Source organism: Stegostoma tigrinum, chromosome 3 (genome assembly GCF_030684315.1).
Source record: "Stegostoma tigrinum isolate sSteTig4 chromosome 3, sSteTig4.hap1, whole genome shotgun sequence".
NCBI lineage: Eukaryota > Metazoa > Chordata > Chondrichthyes > Orectolobiformes > Stegostomatidae > Stegostoma > Stegostoma tigrinum.
In genome coordinates this window covers 58,270,727-58,296,381 of record NC_081356.1, presented here as the reverse complement: position 1 = coordinate 58,296,381, position 25,655 = coordinate 58,270,727, and the positions used below count along the sequence as shown (strand labels likewise).

The window sequence follows — 25,655 nt, the reverse complement described above, 5'->3', positions numbered from 1 at the left end:
ACTGTGAAAACTGCTCGGATTGTGTTTGAAAGTTTACTATTTTCCAGCTCGCGGTTGATTGTCCAATTTCAATGGTTCCATGTTGCACTCACTTCGAGGTGCTAAACGTTTCTTACAAAAGCGAGTCCTACTTTTCCCCCCTTCTTTGCTCTCCTTGCCTTGCTCTGTTTCTTATTCATTAATTACTCTAAGGGTCTATTTATGTAGTTTACAAAGCCACTTAAACTGCGCACCAATTTAACATATTTATGACCCCGTTTTTCTTTCTTTTCTTGGAGACTGTACGCTGATTGTTCTCCGGACCCGAGGACCCCGGAGCGGCGTAAATGATGAAAGAAGACACATAAAGAAGGAAATGAATGTGTGAATGATGAATACCTTCGAGAAACAACTGGGTGCAATTTGGCCCATGGCCCTGGGGGGTCACTTTAATAGAGTCTCGCCTCAGCCCATTGAGTGCATGAGAGACTATTAAAAAACAAGAGATCACTAGCGTAGGTTGATCATTCTAGATCTCGTTTATTTGCACCAACGGTCAGGCGAAAATATAACGATCAGATGTAAAAGAGGAACCATAACTTGAACGTTGCTCGAGTCTGCATTTTTTTTTGATGCCGGCTCATAAATCGTGGAGCTTGAGTCCCTTTCAAAAGCCCTCCATGGTCTAGTTTCGCTTCTGGGTCACTAAAGGCATTGAAGTTTTAATGGCATGCCACGGCAGATTACACGATACAGCTGTCCCGGCACCGTGAAAATTAAGTTATGCCCCGTGTCAGCAAGTTTTTATTGGCAAAGCGCTGAGAAGTGCGCATCCAGGAGTGGAGTCATTGCTCTGAGTGCTTACTGACTGTCAGCAATGGAGATGATGGGGGAATCCGAGAGAAATGTGCTCTTTGTTCTGCTCTCACACAGAGGTCTCACCCCATAGAGTCTCTCCTATAGACCCAGCCTCTTTATTAAAACACTTCACTCCATCTTCAAGCCACTATACACTCCAGAGAACAATCGCCCTGATTCTGGTGCTTCTTATCCAGCTGGTTTTTCAAACTTGCCTGCTGGTCATGATTTCTGCCTCAAAGCACTCCCCCTACTTAAAGTCTCCTTATTCATTAGAAGATTCTCCACCCCCACCCCGTCCCAACTTTTTTTTGCAGACCAACTCTTTTCACTATATTACTCGTGTTACAAAAACTAGCGCCGGGTCATTTAGTTAGGCCGAAGTTTGTGCATCAATGAGTGTATTTTTGTGTGGAGGGTGTTTTTTTTGTAACAGTAACACGATTTAAAGTGGAAAAAGATTCCAACGGAGGAACTTATAAAGACAAAAACATATGTTTTCTTGTAAAAGTTTGTTTTTGTGCCCTGGGTGGTTGCAATCCCGACTCAGCCATCGATTGCTTCAGTTCAATAAACCTAAACAACATGCTACAATGGAAAATGTCAGATCATAGAAATATCAGAATAGCAAGGCTCTGAAATCACTGCTGTGTCCAAGGGATCAAAAGTTTTAATAAAAAGTGCCCAGTTAAATTGAGTTAACACCTCAATTTCTGAGGGACGATACCACTTCTGCAATATGAGAGGGCATTTTCTATCGCCACATATTTACAGCCCCTCAGTTTGAACGTGTACATTTGCTCGAATGCAAATCTGCTGGTACTTTTCAAGGCTGTTGGCTTGTTTGAGTTTGTTTACGTTTCCAGCGTGCATCGCGTAATTAATATGTTGTTTTAAGTCTCACCCACTCTGGTGGTTGTTCACTTTCCCTGTTTGAACAGCTTAGGAATTTATCTTCTACAGCCGTGCTAACCCGGGTCGAACATTTCAAAACTAGGTTTGCTCTGAAACCTCGCTATTACTCGAAAAAATTCATTAGTACTTGATGCTGTCAAATGACCATCATTTATCATCACTTAAAGATAAACAAACAGAGGTACAAGGACAAGGACTCCCAGATAAATCTTTCTCCGCCTTCAACCTGACGTCTTCTCCTCCCCAGAGAACAACTGGCTCAACATATTTGAGAAAGAAACTCAATAAGAGAAAGCATGGCCCGGAATTTATAGCACATAATACCTGTCTGCTCGCCCCCGGACCCATTTCACAGGTCACAGAGCAGCAAAATGACCAATTTAAGAAGTGTTGGGCACCGAAATGTGCTCAGTAAGTTGATGTACTGGAGACCTCTCACCTCCTGGGTCACAAAATTAAAATGTTTACCAATGCTGTTAGAAACATGAGCGCGTGTGTTAATCTGTTTTCAGTAAAGAAAAAGGGAATCCACCAATATATCGAAAACTAGTTGACATTTTTGCATGCACGTGGAGCGCAATAAATGATAGAAGACACAAGAATAATGACTCAGACCCGAGCAAATAAAAGTAAAACAAGATTTCAGAAACACATAAGATTTCAAGGGAATGTCTGAGGAATCTGATGTGTTAATAATATCGAGTGCGTCTTGTTGTCAATTGGCACACCCTGATGAACATGGATCATACATGTTCACTTGTTTGACAGCGTATACAGTGGTTAAATGGCTGGCGCTGTGAATCGCCCTTTCTATCTTTCTATCAGGTAGCGAATGTCTTTAAACGTTTGAAATGAAGTGTATCTTGAGCCAATCTACAATCCCTCTCTATCTGTTGCTCCATAAAGTGGAATGCTCCCAGGACACGGGGAGCCGGACACCAGCCGTTCTAACTGGATTAAAAACCTTTTCTCATTTCAAAGGTTTGATCTCAACAAGTTTCTGATGTGATGAAATCAAAGTGGCAGCTTTGACTTAAAGAAACCTGGATTTAAAGTATTTAGAGCAGGAAAGTTTCATGCCAATAGGGCAAACGTTTGTGTATTTTTTTGTTCAATGAAATGGTAACATTTCAGCGTCCGATGTAGTATGGTTATGAGTGCTTTTAAAAGTAACATATAGAGAAGTCTTCACTTGTAAAGAACAGCTTTCATCTCTGTGCTTGAAAACAATTTCAAATGTCAAAATGTTTCCAATAGCCCAAAACACATCCAACGGGCCAGTGCTTATGTGTCATAATTATTACAAGGAAAGGGACGTTTCCAGGATATTGGTCACTAGAATGCTTTCCGAGAACAAGAACACCTTGCTCATCATTTCAGTTTGCAGTTCAGAGGAGGCGGAGTTGGTGTCTGTTGTTCCCTAACCCTTTCAAATGAGAAACTTCGATGCTTTCTTGGTGATGCCGTATTTGTACACCAATCTGAAGTGCTTCATTTCGTCGCGGTAATTTGGAGACATGAACAACGTTTAACCGTGTATTTGATCCAATGTGCATATATAGTTTAACTACTTGCATTTATGTGGCGTCTTTAACCGTTTCAAAACGTTTCAAGATGCATAACCAGAGCGGAGGTAGGGTTTTAAAAGAAAAAAAATCAATAATTGACATAAACTATAAATTCCTGTCTGCTCAAAATGGCAGAAAGGAAATTTCGGGTCTTGGGGTATCAAGAGTAAGTGATCTGGGTGATAAGCCATAGCTATTGAAATGCCAACAGTACGAATATTGTCAGCACCAAGACTTACTCGTGCAATGTCCGGTCAAAACAAACTTTGTAAAGATCTCATCAAATCATTTACTCATTGCAAATTCCCGAGAATCACTTGAGTCCCATGATCAATGGAAGGGTTTTAACGCTGGGTAGAAGTCGCCGAATTATTATGCGCCTTTTTTTAAAATGAAATTCCGTTCCTGCTGAGATCTTCCCTAGCAGTTTTACATATTGCAGCCTGGGAAACGGTTTCCTCTCTTACGATTAACAAACGTTATAATTGAAAGCATTTTAGGGGAAGTCAGATTGAGGGTGAACATTGAGATTCCAACTGAAAGTAACATTTTCAGTTTCACCCATACCAGAACCGACAAAGGGGAGCCTTGATTTCTTAAAGGAGGAATCTTTAATCCTGCCAACTCTTGAAAGAGGTGGCAGAGTCAGTTCTTCAAATAGGCATTTGTGTTCTCCACGTAGTAAGACGGGCTAGATCCATTCATGGTAGCGTGGAACCTTTGAGCTACCGTTTACGCTGTTTTGTAGATTTACCCTAACAATTTATTATGCCCTGGAATGGAGAATTGACCATTGCAGTTTGGTCATTGGGGTCGGATTGTGGTGGTGGCATTGTAGATTGCGATTTCACATCTAGTTGTATTGATTTTGTTTTTCGATGTATTCTTAAGAACACACGTTTACCACCACCACTACCACCCCCAAAAAAACCTTAACACTTAAGATGGCAAATCAACGAGGTTAGCTCAGAGATATTCGTTAGTAGAGGTATTTATAAACTATGCGTAACCTGCGCCAGTTTTTGTCGATCGATTCCCCGCTTTATGACGGATACCTTATTGTCGACTCCACAACAGTCACTAATAACTACAATGGATGCAAATTGCAAAGTAAGATGGGAAATATTGGAAACATTCACCACATCATTAACTGCCATCTATCTCTTTGGATTCAGTGCTTCCAATATTTTCAGTCTTAATTCAGATTTGCAAGCTCTCTAATATTTTGCGGTGTTTTAGCATTAGTGTGGCCATTTCCCTATCTTCATAGCGAATATAAAAATTACCGCATGCTAGTATAAGAGGAAGTTGGTAAAATGGGCAGACACATTTTCCTACCTCAGGCCAACGATGTGCAGGCTAGATGGATTGGCCATGCTAAATTGCCCGTAGTGTTCAGGGATGTGTAGATTCGGTGGGTTATTGGGGAATGGGTCTGGGTGGGATGCTCTGAGGGTCGATGTGAACTGGTTGGGCCGAAGGGCCTGTTTCCATACTGTAGGAATTCTATGAAAAACCTATGCAATCTATGAACATGGCAATGAAATGTGATGTATTTGGAAGGAAGAATTAGGAGATACACTATGGACCAAATGGTAGGATTAGTGTAAGAATGGAGAGAGACCTGAGGATTTACATTTTTTTAAACAAATGCTAGGACAAGTTGCTAATAGAATATGTGGTATTCAGAGTTTTATAAGTGAAGGCATAAGAATACAAATTCAAGAACATTATACTAAACTTTAGTGGGGCTTACTGGAGTATTGTGATCAATTGTGCCATACTTTGCTGAGGATAAAGGGGATATTCATCATAATGATAAAAGGGGTTAGGAACCTCTGTTAGATAGATTATAAAAACTGAAATTGTTCTCTTTGGAGGAAGGAAGTGGGAGATTTAATAGAGGTGTTCAAATCTATAAAAGTTTTAGTTGAATAACAAGATCCTTTATGTTGGCAGGTGGGTTAATAGCCAAATGACACATTTAGTATAACTGGCAAAATAGAGGGAAAATTAGGCTAATATTCCATATGCGTACAGAGTTTTCAAATCATCTGATATGTGCTGTTCAAAAAGATGGTTGATTAAGATTTGTTAGCTCTTTTTTGATGAGAGTTTAATATATACTTAAAAATGGAAAAAATGCAGAACAATGGAGAAGGAACAGTAGAGTAATACTAAATTGTTAGCTTTATCAAAGAACTAGCACAGGTAGTGCTTTCTTCAGTGCTGCATGTCTTATGAAATGTAGAGTTCTAATAAAGATGATTAATACCAAGTGATTCTGTGAAAGAGGCACTGCTAATCAAGAACTGATTTTTTTCCATATTCTATCATGAAATTTGTACATTTACACAATATTTTATCTTTGTAAGAATTATTTTTAAAAAGTGGTTTGCAAAGTTCTCAAATTGGAGGGACAATTTTCTTTGTGCAATCAAATCTTAAACTTGGTTATAACAAATAGGTTTAAGATTTAATTAAATGTAATGTACAATCAGGAAGTCTTTCCCCTGTGGTATTTCATTGGGAAGTAAATACAACCCATGAGACCTTTTTCTCCTGTGTATCTTCTCCCATTAGGTGATCAATAGGATCTATGAATTAGGCAGAAGTACAAAGGCAAAAAGAACTTTACTCAGTAGGGCTTGGTGTGAGTTAGGAGGTACTGTTTATTACAGTCAGAACATATGGAATTTTGGGATTGGAACTTGGTCAACCACACAAATGTTTCACATTCTTTTTCTCAAAAGGACAATACCAATATAAAGAAATTGTTTCACTGCCAACAGCTAGCAAATTGCAATGTTTAAGCGCTGCAACATTTTCATAACTGACTGTTTGTAGAATTAAAGATGGAACTCTCTTCAGAATCTTTGTTGAGATTAATAATTTGCTTTTAAGCAAAAGAATTTTACTACGCAAAAACCAAAGAACATGAAAACCATTGGTTACATTATATCTTAACTAGATGATTACATTTAGAAATTAAAATTACAATGAATATATTTACTTATACTCTAACAATTTAAATTTTTTTCTGCAACGATGATTAAATGACTGAAAAACTGAAGTCAGACACATCAGAATTGGAAGATTTAACACTTGAACTGTTGAGATTTCATGTACCTTCCACTTATTTCTGATAATATTGTCCCTTCAATTCTTCTCCATTGTCCCACAGTTGCAAGCTCCCAGTTCAACAGAGGCATAACTAGCATCTTTAACACAGCCTCCTTGGTTCCGATCTGTTCTGGTTATAATGTTCTTTAACACAGTGTCTTCATTGAGAAACTCTCTCTCTCCCCTTCTCTTTTTCTCTTCTCACCATGGATATCCTAGAAGTTCAAGCCATTGTTAGTACAGAATTTCAGATATCAAGGCATATAACTCCTTTTACATAGCACACAGAATTTCCACTGAATCCTGCTTGAAAAGATGTTCCCCGTAATTAGTTGGTTCTAAACTAAATTGCCTGAAAAATAACCACACCCCAGGAAACTATTTCCTTCTGTAATGAAATGCTTATTGATCTATTATCCATTGTTTGTCCCTCAAGCAGCTTGGCCACTTGATTGATGTCTGGAAACAGGTGTGAAACAAATGTGCTGGAGTGCTGGAGAAACACGTTTGGTTAGGTCGCATCAGTGGAGAGAAAAACAGAGTTTATGTCTTATGACTCATCTTCAGTTCTTCTCCAGCATCTTCTGTTATTGCTTCAGATTTCCTGCAACCACTGTATTTTGCCTTTTTGTGTGGTGTGTCAAAATTGGCAGATGACACTGAGGTGAGTGGTAGAGTAAAGTGTGCAGAAGACACAAAGTCTGAAGAGGGATATAGACAGTCTAAGTGAGTGGGCAAAGGTCTGGCAGATGGAGTACAATGTTGATAAGTGTGAGGTCATCCATTTTGGTAGGAATAACAGCAAAACAGACTATGTTTTAATTGGTATAAAATTGCAGCAAGCTGCTGTGCAAAAGGACTTAGGTGTCCTTGTGCATGAATCACTGAAGGTGGAATTGCAGGTGCAGCAGTTGATTAAAAAGGAAAATGGAATTTTGTCTGCCATTGCTCGAGGGATGGAGTTTAAAAACAGGGAGGCTATGCTGCAGCTGTAAGGAGTCCTGGTGAGGCCACACCTGGAGTTGTGTGCACAGTTTTGGTCTCCTTACTTGAGAAGAGATATACTAGCACTGGAGGAGATGCAGAGGAGATTCACTCGGTTGATTCCAGAGTTGCGAGGGTTGGATTTTGGGGAGAGACTGAGTAGACTGGGATTATACTCATTGGAATTCAGAAGAATGAGAGGAGATCTTATAAAGACATATAAGATTATGAAGGGAATAGATAAAGTGGAGACAGGGAGGTGTTTCCGCTAGTAGGTGAAACTAGGACTAGAGGGCATTGCCTCAAAATAAAGGGAAGCAGATGTAGGACTGAGGTCAGACGGAACTTCTTCACCGGAAGGCTTGTGAATCTGTGGAATTCCCTGCCCAGTGAAGCTGTTAAAGCTACCTTGCTGAATGTTTTTAAGGCAAGGCTAGATAAATTTTTGAACAGTAAAGGAATTAAGGGTTAAGGTGAGTGGGCAGGTAAGTGGAGCTGAGTCTTAAAAAGATCAGCCATGATCCTATTAAATGGCAGGACAAGTTTGAGGGGCTAGATGGCCTACTCCTGCTCCTAGTTCTTATGTTTTTTACCCTTATGAAGCCATTTATATAAAAATGAAAGCATCTGTGTCTTCTGCTACTGTCTAATGCAACTTTTTTAGTTTAAGTCGTGCATGTAAAATAGAACATTTTTAACAATGTTTTTCACAGAAATGCACAGCAAACTAACATGATATAGATTTCTCTTGCTGAAGACGTGTGGTGTGGAAACTAATAACCTTTGTGACAGTTATTGAAAATAGCAGCAAAGTGTAAATGTTTGAATTGCAAGTCTGGACCTATCTGATGCCAGTTCTATTTCACAAATTCCATACTGATCAGGGTTCCCATGGGCACTGATGTTTTTAAGAACACCAGCTTGGTCAGTATCCAGTACAGACAGTGGAGCTTTGCTAGGTCATTGTGGTGTTCTTACATGTCCTCTGGGTAATTTCTGTTTGCCTGTTTGTCTTTGACCATTGTGACAATGAAATGTCCAAACAAAAACTGTCGATTTCATAAAAGAAAAACCTGTTCCCGTACTTATACAGCTGAACTACCCTGTTTGTTAACTCTTTTCACAGCTCCAATGTTAGGTTCCAATTATGCAAGGTGAACCAACAACTACTGGGAATTCAAAGATTATAGCATTTGGTTCCTGATGTATAATCAGCTTTTCACAGGGTTTTATCAAGTTAGGTAAGCCTTACATTGGTCACTTCTCTAAATTTTCTTCAGTAGTGTACGCAAAGGAAGAATTCCAGCAGAGAGCAGGTAGTATTGACTACGATGAGCCCATAGATTTACTCAGCATAGTCCCTCATTTTATTCATTTGACAAGCTTTAGAAAATGAGAGGGCTGTTGTCTTTTCTCGTATCACTTATATATCTGTTTATCAGGGTGAATGTCTATTAGGAAAGTGATATGAGTGCAAGTGTAAGAATGAGTATGATGATTATGATATGATACAAATTATAGATATTTTCATGAGGAAAGAATGATTAACTATCAAAATATTCCCGATCCCGATGGCTTTTACTTGTACAAATTTAAAGATCTTAGTTACAATTGATGCATGCTGAGGTCTCTGTATCTTCACAGGTTGTGTATATATTACTTTATTATCTATGACGAACTGCTGGGCAACACTTATCAGAACAGGTGTTCACTGGATCAGCATCTGTGCCAAATTTAAATGTACAGTTACAACACAGTTTCTTCAGAATATCTTTAGAAATTAATAGAACCAGCTATTTTTCATTTATGTTGATAATTTATAGCATTTTTCTTCTTTACTATCTATCTATGGGACAAAGGAATTTTATAGCATCAGTGTAATCGTCAAGCTATATTACCCCAAGAGAATACACAGACAATAACAGACTCTACTTTGTCCCAATGAAATATACAAGTGTAATATAATTGCTTTTTCAGTTGGACCATGCTGTATTAGCTGCCCTCCATAGAGATGCTTATGCAGAAATACATCTTTGATCACAAATTCATGGGTAGTTAGTATGTAGTGTCCTCAAGGCTCTAGGGATAAAAAGGAGTAAGTAGATCCTGTCAGATCATTCCCTGAACAGACCGTCAAAATCATTTGACAGAATGCCTCACAGCTGAAACCTGCAAAAAAGCACTAAGCTTAGTTTTTGATAAGAAAGTCTTTCCCTGTCAGGTTATTCCTACAGACCCAAAGTATCAACCTTTTTAAATTTCCATTTTGGTGATTGTGGTGAGAAAAGACTGTTGTCCACCAGCTTGTGGAATGTGCATTTGCAAAGAAGGACTGCAGAGAAATACAGTGATATCTGTCAAGGTTCATCTCAAGCAACTTCGTAGCACAGGTCTCTATGCTGTCTGGTCCGTTCCCAGGGATGCACTATTGAGGTAAACATCAGCAGCAGCTGGGGAACCATCTATTTATTTGAAAATGCCCTTTGGTCTGTCTGAAACTTTTTGTTTCAGGTTCCAGTCCCAAGTGCAGAGGGATGCACTAAAGCTTGGGGCAGCAGCTGCCACGTAGGCACAGTGGGGAAGTTCACTGCCTAAAGACTTTTGGCCATAGTGGGCAGACAGGCTAGAAATGGGATAGAAGGCCATGAGAATTTCAAATAATATACATTATGAAACAAAAATATTGAAAATATATTGAGGCTTCTCAGAGTAGAACAATAGTGTATAGTGAAACACAAATTAGTGTAGTTTTTGTAACTCCCAATTTGAAACTTTTGTCCTCGGGCTGTATACTCAGGATGTATTTTGAAATTATTGACTATTACAGTCCTATTGAGTAAAACATGTTGTATGGGGACAAGTTGAATTTTCTTGAAAATTTTGTCATAATTAATTCAAATGTTATAACCATCACAATAACAAGCAACCACAGTCCAAATATCTTACCAAATATCACATGTAATAAGTCTTCTACCACATCCTTGAAAAACTATATTTATTTTCATTCAACCAGAATGTATTTGCCAGCAGGTGTTAGAAATAAAGATTCACATTTGCAGTTCCTGGACTCATCATTTGGAACACAGGTATGCAAATACATTCAAGAAGATAAATAAAAGACAATTAGAACCCACTTTTAAGAGAGCAGCATTGTATAAACTATTATGAAATCATTTTTCCTCTTCATAATTGCATCCAAGTTATTTGTCTTACCCACTTCCTATTGGTAGCTCTATGTTCTAACCACCCTGTGAGTAAGCAAAGAATTTATTACTAAAGTCTTGTATCAATGAACCCTGGTTATGGCTTCTCTGACAATTGGAAATATGGGACAGTATTTTCCAACAGGATTAAATTCTACCCTCAGGACTGAAGGTCGGCACTGTCCCTGCTCCTGCTGGAGTTGAGAATCTATAGCAGGCAATTAACAGCTAGTTCAATTAGATTAAGTAGAGACCGAGTTCGTGGTGAGGTGAACTTAAGTGGGAAGTTTATTGAGATGATCAGGACTACAGTTACGGTTAGGGTTATTGGCTATTGGCCCTATTCTAGCAGGGCACATTAGACATTTATGGTGTTTAATACCAGCAGAACACTCTGTTGACCATGGAGCAGACATTAAGGGAGAGGTCCCCTCCAAGAACCTGCTGGAAGACTGTTAGTGCCTACTTGACAGTCTTGTAATGTGGTAACAGGTCCTTTGACAATGAACAATTGCAACCAGTAGGAAGTGGGTCTTAGTTGGACATTTAATTGTCTCAATTCACTATCTATGGTCAATGACATCACTGAGATTTCTGACACAGGCAATAACCAAGGTGACTTCAAGATATTAGGCTCTTTTCCCAACAGATCCATCCATCATATTACCTGGAGTCTTGCCTCCCAGCTCATCTCCAAAGACCTGGAAACGTTTAAACCCATTCTTTCTACAATTACCCTGGCCAGCATATTCATAACTTTAAAACCATTTTTTACCCCTGAGTTTTTCCTTGTCTTAAAAAAATATAGCCACAAGCTATTCAATCTTTCCCAAGAGATTTAATCTCTCATTCCTGGGACAAGCCTTGTAAATCTTGCTTACAAATTCTTCGTTGTACCTTTTACGGCACAGAGGCCGGAACTGGTCTCAGTTTAAGATAACTGCACTTCTTCTGAATTCTATTCACCATAAAATAAATACTGATACTCTGTTAACATTTTAATTGTTTTGCTGAGATGCATTGTTATCAGTTCACTCCTATCTCTAGATCACTATTTGTTGTGGTCTTTTTACTATCTTAGAAATTGAGGTATAGAAGACGGTTTGCTTTCCCTACCAAAGTACATCACCCCATAATATTCATATTGAAGCTAATTTGCTACTTAACTGTCCAGCTGGCAAATTTAGATTCCATTTCTAGCTCCATTAAAAATACATCTACCTTCTTATATGGAAAAATTCTAAACAATTTTGATGAGTTTACATCCAGTGAAATAGGTGGAAAGACGGATTGTACAAGTTTTAATTTTGTCCAGGTGCCAGTTTGTGAACCATAGATAATAAAGAGACTAGATTACAACTTCTGCTTTGCACCAATGCAATTCTTAACACAGCAAAATTTTCTCACGCAACTCCACAGAGTACAATTAAGTGCGAGCTGCTCAAAACAACTAGTTGTGGGTTTGAGAGAGATAATGGGAACTCTGGATGCTGGAGAATCCGAGATAACAAAGTGTGGAGCTGGATGAACACAGCAGGCCAAGCAGCATCTTAGGAGCACTAAAGCTGATGTTTTGGGCCTAGACCCTTTCTGATGAAGGGTCTAGGCCCAAAATGTCAGCTTTTGTGCTCCTAAGATGCTGCTTGGCCTGCTGTGTTCATCCAGCTCCACACTTTGTTATCTCTTGGTGTAGGTTTGACTTTACTTGCAACATAATGTCTTGTTAATCAGATTTTAAGAGCAAAACCAAACACTTGTGAATGTTAGAGACCTGAAATAAAAACAGAAAATGCAGGAGAAACTCAATAGGTCTGGCACTACCTTTGGAGACAGAGCCAGGTTAAAGTTCTGAGTCTGAAATGATTTATTTTGAATGCTTCTTCAGAGGTCTGAATAAGGGTCATATTGAACTTTGCTTCTGTCTCCACAGGTACTTTCTCTTGTACATTATTTTCAGATTTTAAGAATACTCAGGTAGTCTCCCAGACGAATTGGGCACATTATGATGAAGTTAGAGATTTCTTTAGTTGTTTAAAAATTTGAGGACTTTGTCTATGGTCTCAAAACATTCAATATTCACTGGAGAAAAGCTTTATCCTAGCACACGCACACTGATTTGCAAGAGTGATTCTGGTGTTGCCATGAGTGCATTTCAATTGCAACCCAGAATGAAATCAACATTTGACTATTTCATCCAATAAGTTTCAGAACAGTGCAATACCAATGCACATGAAAGATACTTACCTCAGACAAGTGCAGGTCGAAATATCTCTTTAATATCAATTTGAGCTGATTGAACGAGGCAGTGTGACAGAACTTGTGTCAATCAATATTTCTGAAATACTCTGTTTAAATATTAATTGCAATATTTCTTTTGAATACTTATGTCATCCATCTTTTGTTTATTTATTTTTCATTATATGATCTATTAATGTTGGCTTAAATATACTTTGGGTTGATATCAAAATAACTAGTTCCATATAATTCTCAAGAGTTCCCTAGAGCTTGAAACTCAAACTGCTTCTTACTTCCACTAATGCATTTTGACATTGCTTCAAATAAGATAGATGCACAGGAAAACAATTTAGCCCTGAAAAATTATGGCGCTGTACCTACTATAACCTAGAACAGAACAATGCACTATAATTCAGTCTTCCTTTTATTTATTCGTTTCTTTTTTCTTTGACACTGTTTTAAAAGTCGTCCTAGCAAAGTTTATGGAAGATAATTCGCTTTCACGGTCCCAAGAAGTGCTTTGACGACTGCAACGCGACTCTTGGTTGTTTTTCTTTCGGCTTTTGTCTCAATAATGAATAAGTAACATTTTACAATTGGCCACACAGAAGATGAAAGTTTATATATTTTTGAGAAAATAGATAACAGCCATGCTCTTTACATTTATAATGCCTGCGACCACTCTGTGGATTTTGGAATCTATTTCATTAGTTCTTGGTTTGTCGTATCTGCTCTGTACAGAATGAATTTTTGATGCTCATGAGCTAACGCAAAGTAAATACTACCCAAAATAAAATAAAGCCTGCAGATGCTGAAAATCGGAACCCAAAACAGAAATTGCTGGAGAAACTCAGCACTTCTTGCAGCATTTGAGGACAGAAGGCAGAGTTAACGTTCAAGTCCAGTGACTCTTCTTCAGTTACTGAATTTCTCCAGCAATTTTTGATTTTCTTGCAAATATTCCCCACGTCATTCATCCGAATGCCTAGAAGGTCTTAACTCCAAAAGCTTTGCAAATTTTGAGTTTCTAATCTCTGTTGTTGGAGTGAAGGCAGGAATCTGGCAACCTGTAGATATTTGACCAAGTCCATTCATCTTTTAATATCGCACCTCCTTTGTGCGGTACAGCATTTCCTTCAACGACTGAAATACAATTTTCCCATAAATCAGACATAGTGCAGAGCAAAGCCCTTCGAGATGCCGGTACTTCCCATGTCATTTCTTGCAGTGTCCTGTCAAATGCATTATACTTGCACTTAGTCCTTGAGCCATTTTTCTCTCACATCAACCCTTTTGTCTCTAAATAAAACATTTCCACAATAAGCAGATCTAATTCCTACACGTTTATGATGTAATAGGGACCGCGGACTGCCACTGTGCAGATAATCCACAGGCAGTGTCACTGTATTGGTTTTGTAAAGGGTCACCTAAACATTTGGTGACTGAAAGCATTCTTTCCACAATAACAATATATGAAGCCCATACATTTATGATGCACCAGAGACTGGGGGTTGTCAGTGTGTAGATATTTCCCACATAATTCCCTGCAGTTTCCTAGACGTGTAGTATGCTAGAATGAAGTGCCTCCTCATTGTTTGACTGAACTATTATGTGCTTAACATTTACATAACAAAAGTGCCACTCGACTTCCCCGATTAATGCAGCTGAAGGGCTCTTGTCGTCCAGTAATAAACATTGTTGAAATAATTTATTTGGAGCCCTGGTTACTTGTGGGAGAATGGTCACTGCGAGTTAGCTGATTGGACAGTCAATGTTGTTGTCATGATAGTTTCATAAACACCAAGTACTGTTTTTCTCCATTGTGTCTTGTTACAAAAGGTCTGCTGTCTGCCAGGGTGATCAGTGGACCAAGAGACCCTCTGTCCATATACTGTATGCTCTCTGTCAGTTAAATGAACTGTTCCTTGTTCTCTTGCATTGTTCAGGAGTCCCTTAAACATTTTGTCACAGAGAGCGAGAGGAAAAAGTTTTTGCACTCTCTCAACGCTGAATCTCAGAATCCATTCTGTCTTGTGTGGCTCCAGGCAGCATTCGTTCAAGTAATCGATAAATCAACCTGTAGTTTTATTTAGCAAGCAATATCATTGAAACAAATTCCTGATCGAATCATCTCAACATGTACTAATTATAGCGGAGATTGTAGGGACTTTGGCAGCAAACAAGGTTAGACTAGCTGATTTGGCAGTGTGGCATTTCAGACATGCGTCCCCTCTTTTCAACTTAACAAGTTGCATATTTTTGGTGAGAGCTTCAAAATAGAAGTTTGTCAATATTTCTGAGTTTCTTGAGGTATGATGGGAATCTGACTAGCATCAGATTCAATCTTAAAATGGATAAAAAATATTAAACACTAGTTATTGAGGTCAAACGAAACGAGGAACATTTTCCATTCTGTGGGCTTTGAAGAATGTCCGATTATGTTATGATGAAGATAATGGTTCCTCCACTATACTTGTCTGTCTTAGTCCCACAGTTGTCGTGTCTCTTGCTGCTCTCAGATTGAAGCACTTTTTTAAATACAACTGCAACTCCATTTGCCAAAGTAGCTGTTTGGCTAGTGATTTATTTTAGGCAGATGCTATTGACAGCCGCTTGTAAACCAGACCCCACTTCTCCTGTGAGTTAATTATCACTCCAGTTGCTAGACCTCAGGCTTTGCAGTGCTAATGTTTTCACTCCTTAGGGGAAATCTTGGGTGTTTTGAACTGCAAGATGCATTCAATGGAAAAAGGGAACGCTAAATCTACTTAGACTAATATAAACAGCCATCACTCCAACTATCTGCACAGTAGAAACCAAAAGCATCTAGGCAGTAGTTAGCAAACAACGATTTCATTTCGGGTCACTGGGTCATCTTTTAAAACATAATATTCTTAGAAGACCAATACGTTTGTAAAAATCACCGACAGTTAACGACATTAAACTACGCTTCAAAGTACTCTATGTTTCCCTGCACTGAAATTTACATGATGGGATGACAATAAAAATCCACATTTCCAAAAAAATTATAAATCTAAACATGCTTATAAAATAAGACCGTATACGTAACTGCGAAAGATTAAAAATAATATCAGTTTACAGTAGAACTAAAGAAAAGTTGCTTTCGAGCAGACTGCCCACTTCAAAGTGCAAGTGACTAGGTGTACAAACAACTCCTTACAGCGGTTACAAACGTAAACATACAGGTTTCTCTTTATGTAAAATCCGCATAATAGTGTTGCGGTCGTTAAACAAATCCGTCAACCAAAGTAAGTTTATTTGTGGGCACTGTTAAACTTCTGACTGGGCTTCCAACCGCAACATTAAAGAATAAAATAAACAGCAAGAGAAAAGATAAATAAACTTCTTCCGCGAGCCTGATGTGGCGCGACTTATTTGAGAAGGCACGGGCAATCCCCAAAGGACTGAGCCTGCTTTGTGCTAAATGTTTAAAGATTTCAAACGACGGAGTTTATTCCTACTGCAAACAGTTCTATTTACAAGGTCAAGTATAGCAGCACTCGACGGGTGCTTAAGAGTGTAATTATTTATCTAAGGGCGTTTGAGTGAGGATCAGGAGCCCTGGCAGGAGCCCAGACTGAATGCCCTCAGAAAGCGACTTAAACAACATGTTACAATATATGCATATACTTGTGTTTTTTTTGTAATGATTCTACACGTTTGAATGTTTGCCCTGCTGCCGTAAAAAGTACAACTTAAAGAATGTACTCTGATTCGATACTGCAGTCCATAGTACAGAAAAATGTAACTTCTAACAATCCTGCCGTATATTTGCATTGCATTAAAGAAATCTTGACACTACGCACCTCATCAGGAAGTTTGCAAAGAAACGCGGATTTTCGTAGCATCTGGCTGGTGACAATGAAGTATGATTTTTTTTCAAATCCATTATATATTGTACAATGAACATGTCAGTCAGTGCTGCTTGGTCAGCCAGCTAAAGTTATGACGTTTATCCTCTTAGACCAGGACATTAAAAATAAAGGGGACATCGCTTAGAATAACTAGTGTAAAGCTTTCTGGAGTTATTGATAAAAAGCAAAATGACACCGGCAGAAAGTCGATTAATCGAAAGTCACAGCTCGACTCAGCTATCAGCTGTGAAAACAACAAATGTGATGGCTGGAAGTTTGGGAAACTTGGAATCTTATATGTTCACGGGCACATTATCAAACATCGCGAAACAACCGTCAGCATTTTCACTTTCAATCAACTCTTTGAACAGACACGCCAGTCTTGCGAAATTTTGTTTTAAACTAGCTGACTCTTTATGGCTTCTATGAAAATACAATGTTAATAACAGCCTTACAAAGTTATTTAAAAGAACAATATCTATCAAGGCAATTTTTTAAATATCTCTGCATTTCCAAAAATACATATTTAAAGACAACCTTTCGAAATCTCCATGTTGCATCTGAGACTGTTCAACTGGGGTCGCCGACAATTCATTATAAATCAATTTCCCTTTAGAATAAGTATTGAAATCCTGCAAGTTCGCTAGTAAATGTATCACTGCATTCTCTCACAGCTCGATGCTAAACCAGAGCCATGTGGTTAAGTCTCTATTTCAATAAATTATTCCCCAAATGTATACATTTGTAACTTTATACATAAACACACAACGACTGGCTAAAAAAAACACCAGACATATAAGATTTTTACTAGTTGTACCAGAGATTAATTCCGCACCTCTAATACAACCGAAAATACAAACAAATCTTACCAGAATTAAATTTATATAAAGGTCTATTAATTTGTCTTTTGTATATCGAAGATGGCAGTGCAGAGCTTCTTTCTTTGAAGAAGAATAAAAGTTGTACTCTTTATTTATAACCGGGAACTAGTAGTAGTAGTAAAATGGATGCCATCAAAGTCAAAACATTAAGTACCGGGAAACTGGAGGACGATCTGGCGCTTGTAGAGTACCTGTATGTGTCTTTATTCTCATCATCATAACTGATAACATTGTCTCCTGGATCTTCTTCATAGTCCCAGTAATCATCTGGTTCCATGTCCGAGCCGCTGCTGCCAGAACTATGCTCAGGTCCTAAGAAGCACAGTCTGGCCATGTTATCCTTGATCGCCTCGCAGATAGGTCGATCTGCTCCGTCGCAGACGCATTCCTTCAGGAGCAAGGCTTTCGGGATGACCAGCATGCTCTCGATCACCTCCCGGCACTGGTCCGTGCACTTGATGCCATTGAAAAGTTTGCCGCAGTTCTGGAGGTAGCGGCGCATGGCGTTGTTGCACTGGGGATCGGTCTCGCATTGCAGGCGGGCTTCGGTGCAGCCCATCACCCCGTCCCGGTTGCGGGTTCTCGGCAGGCAGGGCTCAATGGCACGTTTGGTCCTTTTGCACAGCTCGTCCTGGAGGCAATCGCAGTTCTCGAGCATGGGCCCGTTCTGCGTGTGGTTGAGGTGGATAAGAGCCGAGAGGCAGTGGCTGGGACAGCGTCTGGTCTCCAGGTTTAAAACGGATCTGCAAGCCTCCATATACTGGTCGTACGCGAAGCTGCAATCTTGCTCGACCTGGCACTGCACGATAGCTTGCCAGCAGATCCGGCGAACGAGCGCCCGAGAATTGTTCAAAACCAACAGAAAACAGACGAGAAGGTGGCTTCCGACTCGGATCAAGGCAGCGAGACTTGCCATCGTCTTGGTGTCTGTAAGTTTTGGAGTTTGCTAATCTTTTGCATAAGGGACGGCTGGTGTCAGGCATCCATTCAGAAGTCCCTTGCGCTTGCAGCCAAGAGTTTCTTTCTCACTGTGCTGTGCAGAGTGCGCCTCTCGCCTGCTTTTCCGTCCACATTCTGCAGGCAGTGCTGCCCTGAGTTTGGCTACGGTTCTTTTTTACAGGAAAGACTTCCCTCCTCCCCGCGCATACACACACACATACGGGAAAAAAACTCCAGCGTGCTCTAATTACCTCGGCAGCGCCTCATTATCTATTCAACAAAACTGCAAACAAATAGCGGAACAGCCGCTCCACATCCTGGTCACTGCCGTCTCCTGACCCCGCCTACCAGGACAAGTCCACGGGAAACGATTGGTTCGCTGTTCCGCATTCCGCCCACCCATTGGCGGGCGGCGAATGGGCGGTCGGTATGATCGACAGCGATGGTAGCCATTCGGAGCGAGACCCCGCCCTCTCCAGGGGTCCGCCTGTTGCAGCTGTCTGGGGTCGTACTGAGTGGCTGTCGGCCCTTTTGCGAAGTTGATCGGAGAGACAATCTCTGTACCTCGCCTCCCTTCCAAATACCCTAACTCTGAGGCTGTACATTGCATTTGTCGGACATGCGTCTGCATCTCTCTCCAGCATCAGCTTCCCATCAAAAAGTTACGGTAGTGTGTGTTTGTAAAACCTTTTAAAACATTGACCCCACTTCCATTAAAGCTCAACATATTCCTTACAGAGCTCAAGTGACGCAGTAGCTCACCGAGTTCTTCTCAAGCGTTATCTGAGCCTTCGGGTTGTGATTTGATGTGCTTAAACTTTCCGGTGTGGCCTAATGCAGAACATGGAAAATCTAATCTGCGTTAAAACTTAATGATAAGTTTGAGTTGACTTTAGTCTGGTTTGCTTGGGATTTGCTTGAGAATTGGGTTTTTTTAAAAAAGTGTTACTTCCTTTCTCATTGTCTTCTTTTCACTTTCATTCATAAATTCCGTTTCCCCCTCCGCCCGAATCTCTGATCCGTATTGATTCATTCGTATTGTCTTTCTGATTGACACTCGCACCCGCTCTCCGATTGGCAGCCCAGCCCAGGTAGGTTCATTTCCATGGAAACCGCCCTCTGTGTATGACGTCACTGATGCCTGCAAAGTACTTTAATTCACAAAATTTGGGGCAACTTGTGTGGTCTTGTTTATACCCTGTATTTGGGTGAGAAAGGAAATGAACAGCAAAACACACTTAAGAACGTGCACAAAGTATTTGCCTTCGCCCCACCAGTTCTTGATAGAAAGAAGCTCCAACAGATAACAGGTTATTTTCTCCGGGGAAGATGTGACATCTCCCAATGCATTAAAATCAGTTAAAAAAAACAAGGGAAAAACTTGCAAATAACTTAAATCCGGTTGTAGTAATGGTAAAACGCATGCAAAAACGATGAGATTTAGTTTGAAAATAATTGCAGTAGCAAGATATGGTTTCTGACAATGTGAAACTGTTTGGAGACAATGCCGGTACCTGTAATAATTACTGAGTTGCAGCACATGGTGTCGGATTGTCAAATTTATTCACGCATTCTCTGTATTTCATAATAAACATTGACTTACACAAAGCAAATCACAAATTAACGACACCTATAATCATTCCATGTTACCATAATAGACAGTAATCCATAACTAATAGCAAGAATAACAAAACATCTATGTGCAAACGTAGATATCAAAATACTGTATTGTTTGTTTGCATAATGAATAACTGGAGGTGATTTACTTTGTTAATAAAAGTCAGCACAATAGAATTTTAAATTTAAGTTGGTACAGCACTTACATGAAAATAATGATTACACTGTGTTTCTTTATTTAAACACCACAGTTGATTAAGAATGCGAAAGAAATAGAAGCGGATGAATGTAATTTGATGCCATGCATTTTCTGAGAGGCATGGACCCAAGGTTCTTCCCTCGCTAAGTAGTTTAGAATGTGCTTCCTGTGGTGATTTGGCTGAAAGAATGGTCACAAGGGATTTAGAAGTATAAAAAAATGTTTAAAAGGACATGATATCTTGAGAATATGAAAACAGGATGTAGTTCCTGTTTTGTCTTGTGCTTAAAACCAATGTTCTACCTACACAATGAGATACAGGCCTGAAGTATCTCTGCCTCTGTATGTCTGTACGTACGCCGTCCTGAGGTTGTTGTTATTGTAAGGTTAGGCATTTCAACTCCCTATGTAATGAAACACTTCCTTATTTACATTCATACATATTAGCAGTATTCCCTCTAATTTTTCTGGGGGCTGTGAAGGGAACATGGATTAGTAAAACCACATGCATATCTTGATCAGAAATCATATAGCAGTTCTTTTTGCAGTTTGTTTATTAACTGTTAAAAGTGTACATTTATATTTACAGTTACAGACATTTTAACTGCATACAGCACTTTTTCATGATGTTAACTATTAAAAATGTGCATTTATATTGTTTTATGATTATACGTATTTTACCTGCTAAAATAAACAAACTTGTTTGCTCAGGACCATTTAGTGGTGACATTATGTACACTACAGATACAATGTGACCAAAAGAGAACACTAGTAATTTATTCACTTCTATGTTGGCAAGATTTCGCACCTCACTTTATTTGCTGCCCAATGATTGTTTACTATATTCAGGTTGATATTTTGTCCAGATGAAATGTACAACTTAATTCACGTTAAGTTGTCCAAGTGATATGTATCTAATATATTTTTGGATTTACACTTTATCAAGTTTATGAGTCAGTACTTGATGCTTGATAAGTTGCACAAATGTCTAGAAGAATGGACATTTGTTGAAACTGGTCATCTTTTAAGAGCACAGTCTACCAAATCACTGAATGTCTGAATGGAACTTGTCTTGACTTTTTCCATAACCAAAAACAGAAATTGCTGATGAAACTCAGCAGTCTGGTAGCATGGGATGGCATGGTGGGTCAGTGGTTAACACTGCTACCTCATAGCGCCAGGGATCTGGGTTTGATTCCAGCTTTGTGTGACTGTCTGTATCGAGTTTGAACATTCTCCCTGTGTCTGTGTGGGTTTCTTCCAGGTGCTGTGGTTTCCTCCCACAGTTCACATTTGTGCAGGTTAGGCGGATTGGCCATGGGAAGTGCAGGGTTACAGGGATAGGGTAGGGGACTGGTTTGCTCTTCAGAGCATTGGTGTGAACTTGACCAGTTGAATGGCCTCCTTCTATACAGTAGGGATTCTATGATCTGTCGAGAGAAAGTAGAGTTAATGTTTCAAGTCTGGTGACTCATCATCAGATCCACAGTTTCTTGTTTTGTTATAACATAAATTTGGAATTGGAGTATTCCTCACATCTTTTCAGCTGCATTTTCATTATAGTTTGGCATAGAAGTGGAATATTCCGATATCAGTTGTACAATACTGTCTTCGACAAATTCATAATCAGTTGTCTTGTTGATTACAGCCAGATCAAATGCATGCTATTCTCATAATTCATCTCCTGGAAATCTGCTTTCCATGTGGCCGTGTAGCAATTGAATGATTGAAGGTTTGCAGCAGTGTCCATATCTCAGTTGGGAGCAGCCAGAGCTTTCTTAACTTCATCACTTCATTAAACACATTCACCTAGATACTGAGTCTTCAGTTCATTGATCTTAGGTTTTGTAAATTACACAGCTTTGGTTACTGTCAAACAGCTTCTCTGTAAGAATTTGCACAGTGATGCTAATTCATTGAGAACATCTTTCGGAGCTGTTAGTGCAACCTGATATTTTGGCTTTTTAAGGATTTTTAGGCAATATTTATGAATTGGATTGTTGCATTTGTTCACTTGCTCTCTGCAGCATATGATTAAGCCATTGCAGTTTTAGATTAGTACACTCACTACATAGTGTGTTGACAGCCACCTCTTCTTTCAGAGTTTGAAATGCCACAGTATTACACTTTCTGACTTTGACAAAATCTTCATTGAGTGATAGAGCTGCACATCATGGAAACAGATCCTTTTGTCCAATTTGTCCAAGCCAATTATATATCCTAAATAAATCTAGTCCCATTTGCCAGCATTTGGCCCATATCCCTATAAACCCTTCCTATTCACATGTCCATCGTGATGTCTTTTTAATGTTGTAATTGTACCAGAATCCACCACTTCCTCTGGCAGCTTGTTCCATACATGCACCATCCTATGTGTAAAAAGTTGCCGTGAGGTCCTTTTTAAATATTTCCCCTTACATCTTAAGCTTTTGCCCTCTAGTTTTGGACTCCCCCAACCTGGGAAAAAAAGACCTTATCTATTCACCTTATCCATGCCTCTCATGATTTATGAACATCTATAGGTCAACCGTCAGCATCTAAAGCTCCTGGGAACATTAGCCTAGTCTATTCAGCCTCTTCCTATATATCAAACCCTCCAAACCTGGCTACATGCTTGTAAATCTTTTCTGAGCCCTTTCTAGTTTCACAACATCCTTCATCTAGCAAGGAGAGCAGAATTGAACGCAGTATTCCAAAAGTGGCCTAAACATGCACCAACCGATAAAGACAAGCATGCCAAATGCCTTCTTCACTATCCTACCTACCTGCAACTCTACTTTCAAGGAACCATAAACATGCTTTCCAAGGTGTCTTTGTTCAGCAACAAATTTCAGGATATTACCATTAAGTGTGTAAGTCCTGCCCTGATTCGCTTACCCAAAATGCTACACCTCATGTTTATCTAAATTAAATCCATCTGCTACTCCTTGGCCCACCTGATCAATGTCCCGTTGAACTCTGAGCTCATCTTCTTCATTGTCCACTGCTCCTCCAATTTTAATATCATCTGCAAACTTACTAACAATACCTCCCATGTTTAAATCCAAATCATTGACATAAATGTAAAAAAGCAGTGGACCCAGCACTGATCCTTGTGGCATATCACTGGTCACAGACATTAGTCTGAAAAGCAACCTCCACTGCCACCCTCTGTCACCTGCATTCAATCTAGTTCTGTAACCAAATGGCTAGTTCTCCCCGTATTCCATGTGATCTAACCTTGCCAATCAGTCTATCGTGCAGAACCTTCTAGAATGCATTACTAAAGCCCGTATAGATCACGTAAATCACTCTGTCTTCATCAATCCTCCTCGTTACTTCTTCAACAAACTCAATGAAGTTAGCAAGACAAGATTTCCTAAGCACAAAGTCATGTTACTATCCCTAATCTGTCCTTGCCTTTCCAAATACATGTAAAACCTATCCCTCTGATCTCTTCCAACAACCTGCCCACTACCAATGTCAGGCTCACTGGTCTATAGTTCCTTGGCTTTATCTTACCAGCTTTTTTAATATGTGGCACCAAGTTAACTAACCTCCAGTCTTCTGGCACCTTACCTGTGGCTATTGATGATACAAATATCTCAGCAAAAGGCCCAGCAATAACTTTCCTCACTTCCCACAGAGTTCTAGGGTACCCCTGATCTTGTCCTGGGGATTTATTCACTCTTATGTGTTTTAAGACGTCCAGCTTAATATGGACATTTTTCAAGATGCCGTTATTTATTTCCCCAAGTTTTCTTGCCTCCATATCCTTCTCCACAGTAAACACTGATGCAAAATACTCATTTAGTATCTTCCCCATCTCCTGTGGGTCCACACATAGGCGGCCTTGCTGATCTTTAAGGGGCCCTGTTCTCTCCCTTGTTATCCTTTTGTTCCTAATGTATTTTTCAAATCCTTAACCTTATTTGCCAAAGCAATCTCATGTCCCTTTGCTGCCCTCCTAATTTACCTCGTAAATATATTTCTACTGCCTTTATACACTTCTAGAGATTCACTCGATTCCTGCTGTCTATGCCTAACATATGCTTCTTTCTTTTTCTTCAAATTATCCTTTCTTCACAGTTGATCTGCTGAATATCATATACATTGTTCTTACAAGTATTTCTATATCTTGCATAACTGAAATTGTGTTCAAGCATCATCTACTCACAGATTTTCTCTGTGAGCAATGCAATGTGGTTGCAACAAGCATTCAATTTCACATTGCAAGATTGTGGCTACTCCATTTTTCTTTTGTAGCATAATAGAAGCTCTATCTGATGTAAACAAGACAACTCTGTAAATCAAGGTCAATGTTGACATAAAATTGCTTGATTGCTGTCGCAATAGAGGCACTGTCAAAAGCAGTCAGCTTCAAAATTCCTGCAAAGACAGTCTTCTAAGCAAGTTTGGATTCCGATCAAAACCTGATGTATAAAATCAACATTTTTGTACTGAAATGTCTGTACTTTCATGCAGTATCAAGGCATGAAAACATGTTTTGTGCAATTCATCCAGGAAAACTTCCTGAATAACGAAGCCACTTGTCAGTAACATTTTTACTTTGTCACATAATTATGGATGTCTTGGATGGAAAGCATGTACACATTCTTCTTTACTGCAAAAATGACATTATCAGTGAGGACTTTCACCACATTGGAATTGGACTTTTTGTTCTCTGCATGTTCCACCTTCATTTCACAACCTCCACGTGTTTTGGTGAGCACTTGTAAAATTCTATCTTTGCTTTGGTTTCATAAACTAATAATGGCATCTATGTGCATCTTTTTGGCTCAAATGCCACTTTATGTAGCCCAATTTTCAATCCTACCACTTCATCTCAGTGCTGACCTCACCTCCAGCATTTGCTTTAGAACAAACAATTCAAATGACATAATCTATTTCATGATAAGTGAAAATCTCATCAATTTGTACATTCTGTTTCTGCATTTAAGATGGTGTTTTGATTCCAATGGCCTCAGAGAGCCATTTCCTTTCGAAATGTGCATGAGACTTCTTTTTTATGGAGCTTGACAATGCATTATTTCATGATTTACATGAATCTCATTATGCCATGCCCACCAAAATTTCTCTCTATTTTGACTACATCATTCCAGTACTTTATACTTATTTACTCATGGCTTTTGTAGTATTAATGTCATTTTAACATCCTTATGAGGATTATCATCAGCATTACTAGCATTCCCATTCCCCCCCCACTCAAAGTCCAAATGCCACCAATTGTTACAATCTGGAAATCTGATTGGACATCCCAATCTGGTTTGCTTGAGTTT

The 25,655-nt window shown here is 39.3% G+C and overlaps 1 protein-coding gene across 3 annotated transcripts in view; it reads right to left on the bottom strand.

Annotated features, from left to right (window-relative positions):
- Positions 1 to 18,903, bottom strand: part of gas1a (growth arrest-specific 1a) — a 35,665-nt gene extending 16,762 nt beyond the window's left edge. Inside the window, exons 1-2 of one of the 3 annotated variants that reach the window (XM_048528044.2) lie at positions 17,813 to 18,903; positions 5,525 to 6,658 (exon numbers count right to left, since the gene is read on the bottom strand). In XM_048528044.2, the coding sequence (XP_048384001.1) occupies positions 6,604 to 6,658; positions 17,813 to 18,537 (780 nt within the window). In that variant the 5' untranslated portion in view covers positions 18,538 to 18,903 and the 3' untranslated portion in view covers positions 5,525 to 6,603. Of the gene's footprint in view, positions 1 to 5,524; positions 6,659 to 17,609 lie in introns of those variants that run through there. The other 2 variants (XR_007247246.1, XM_048528045.2) reach the window with 2 other exon arrangements.
- Positions 18,904 to 25,655: the final 6,752 nt, after the last annotated feature.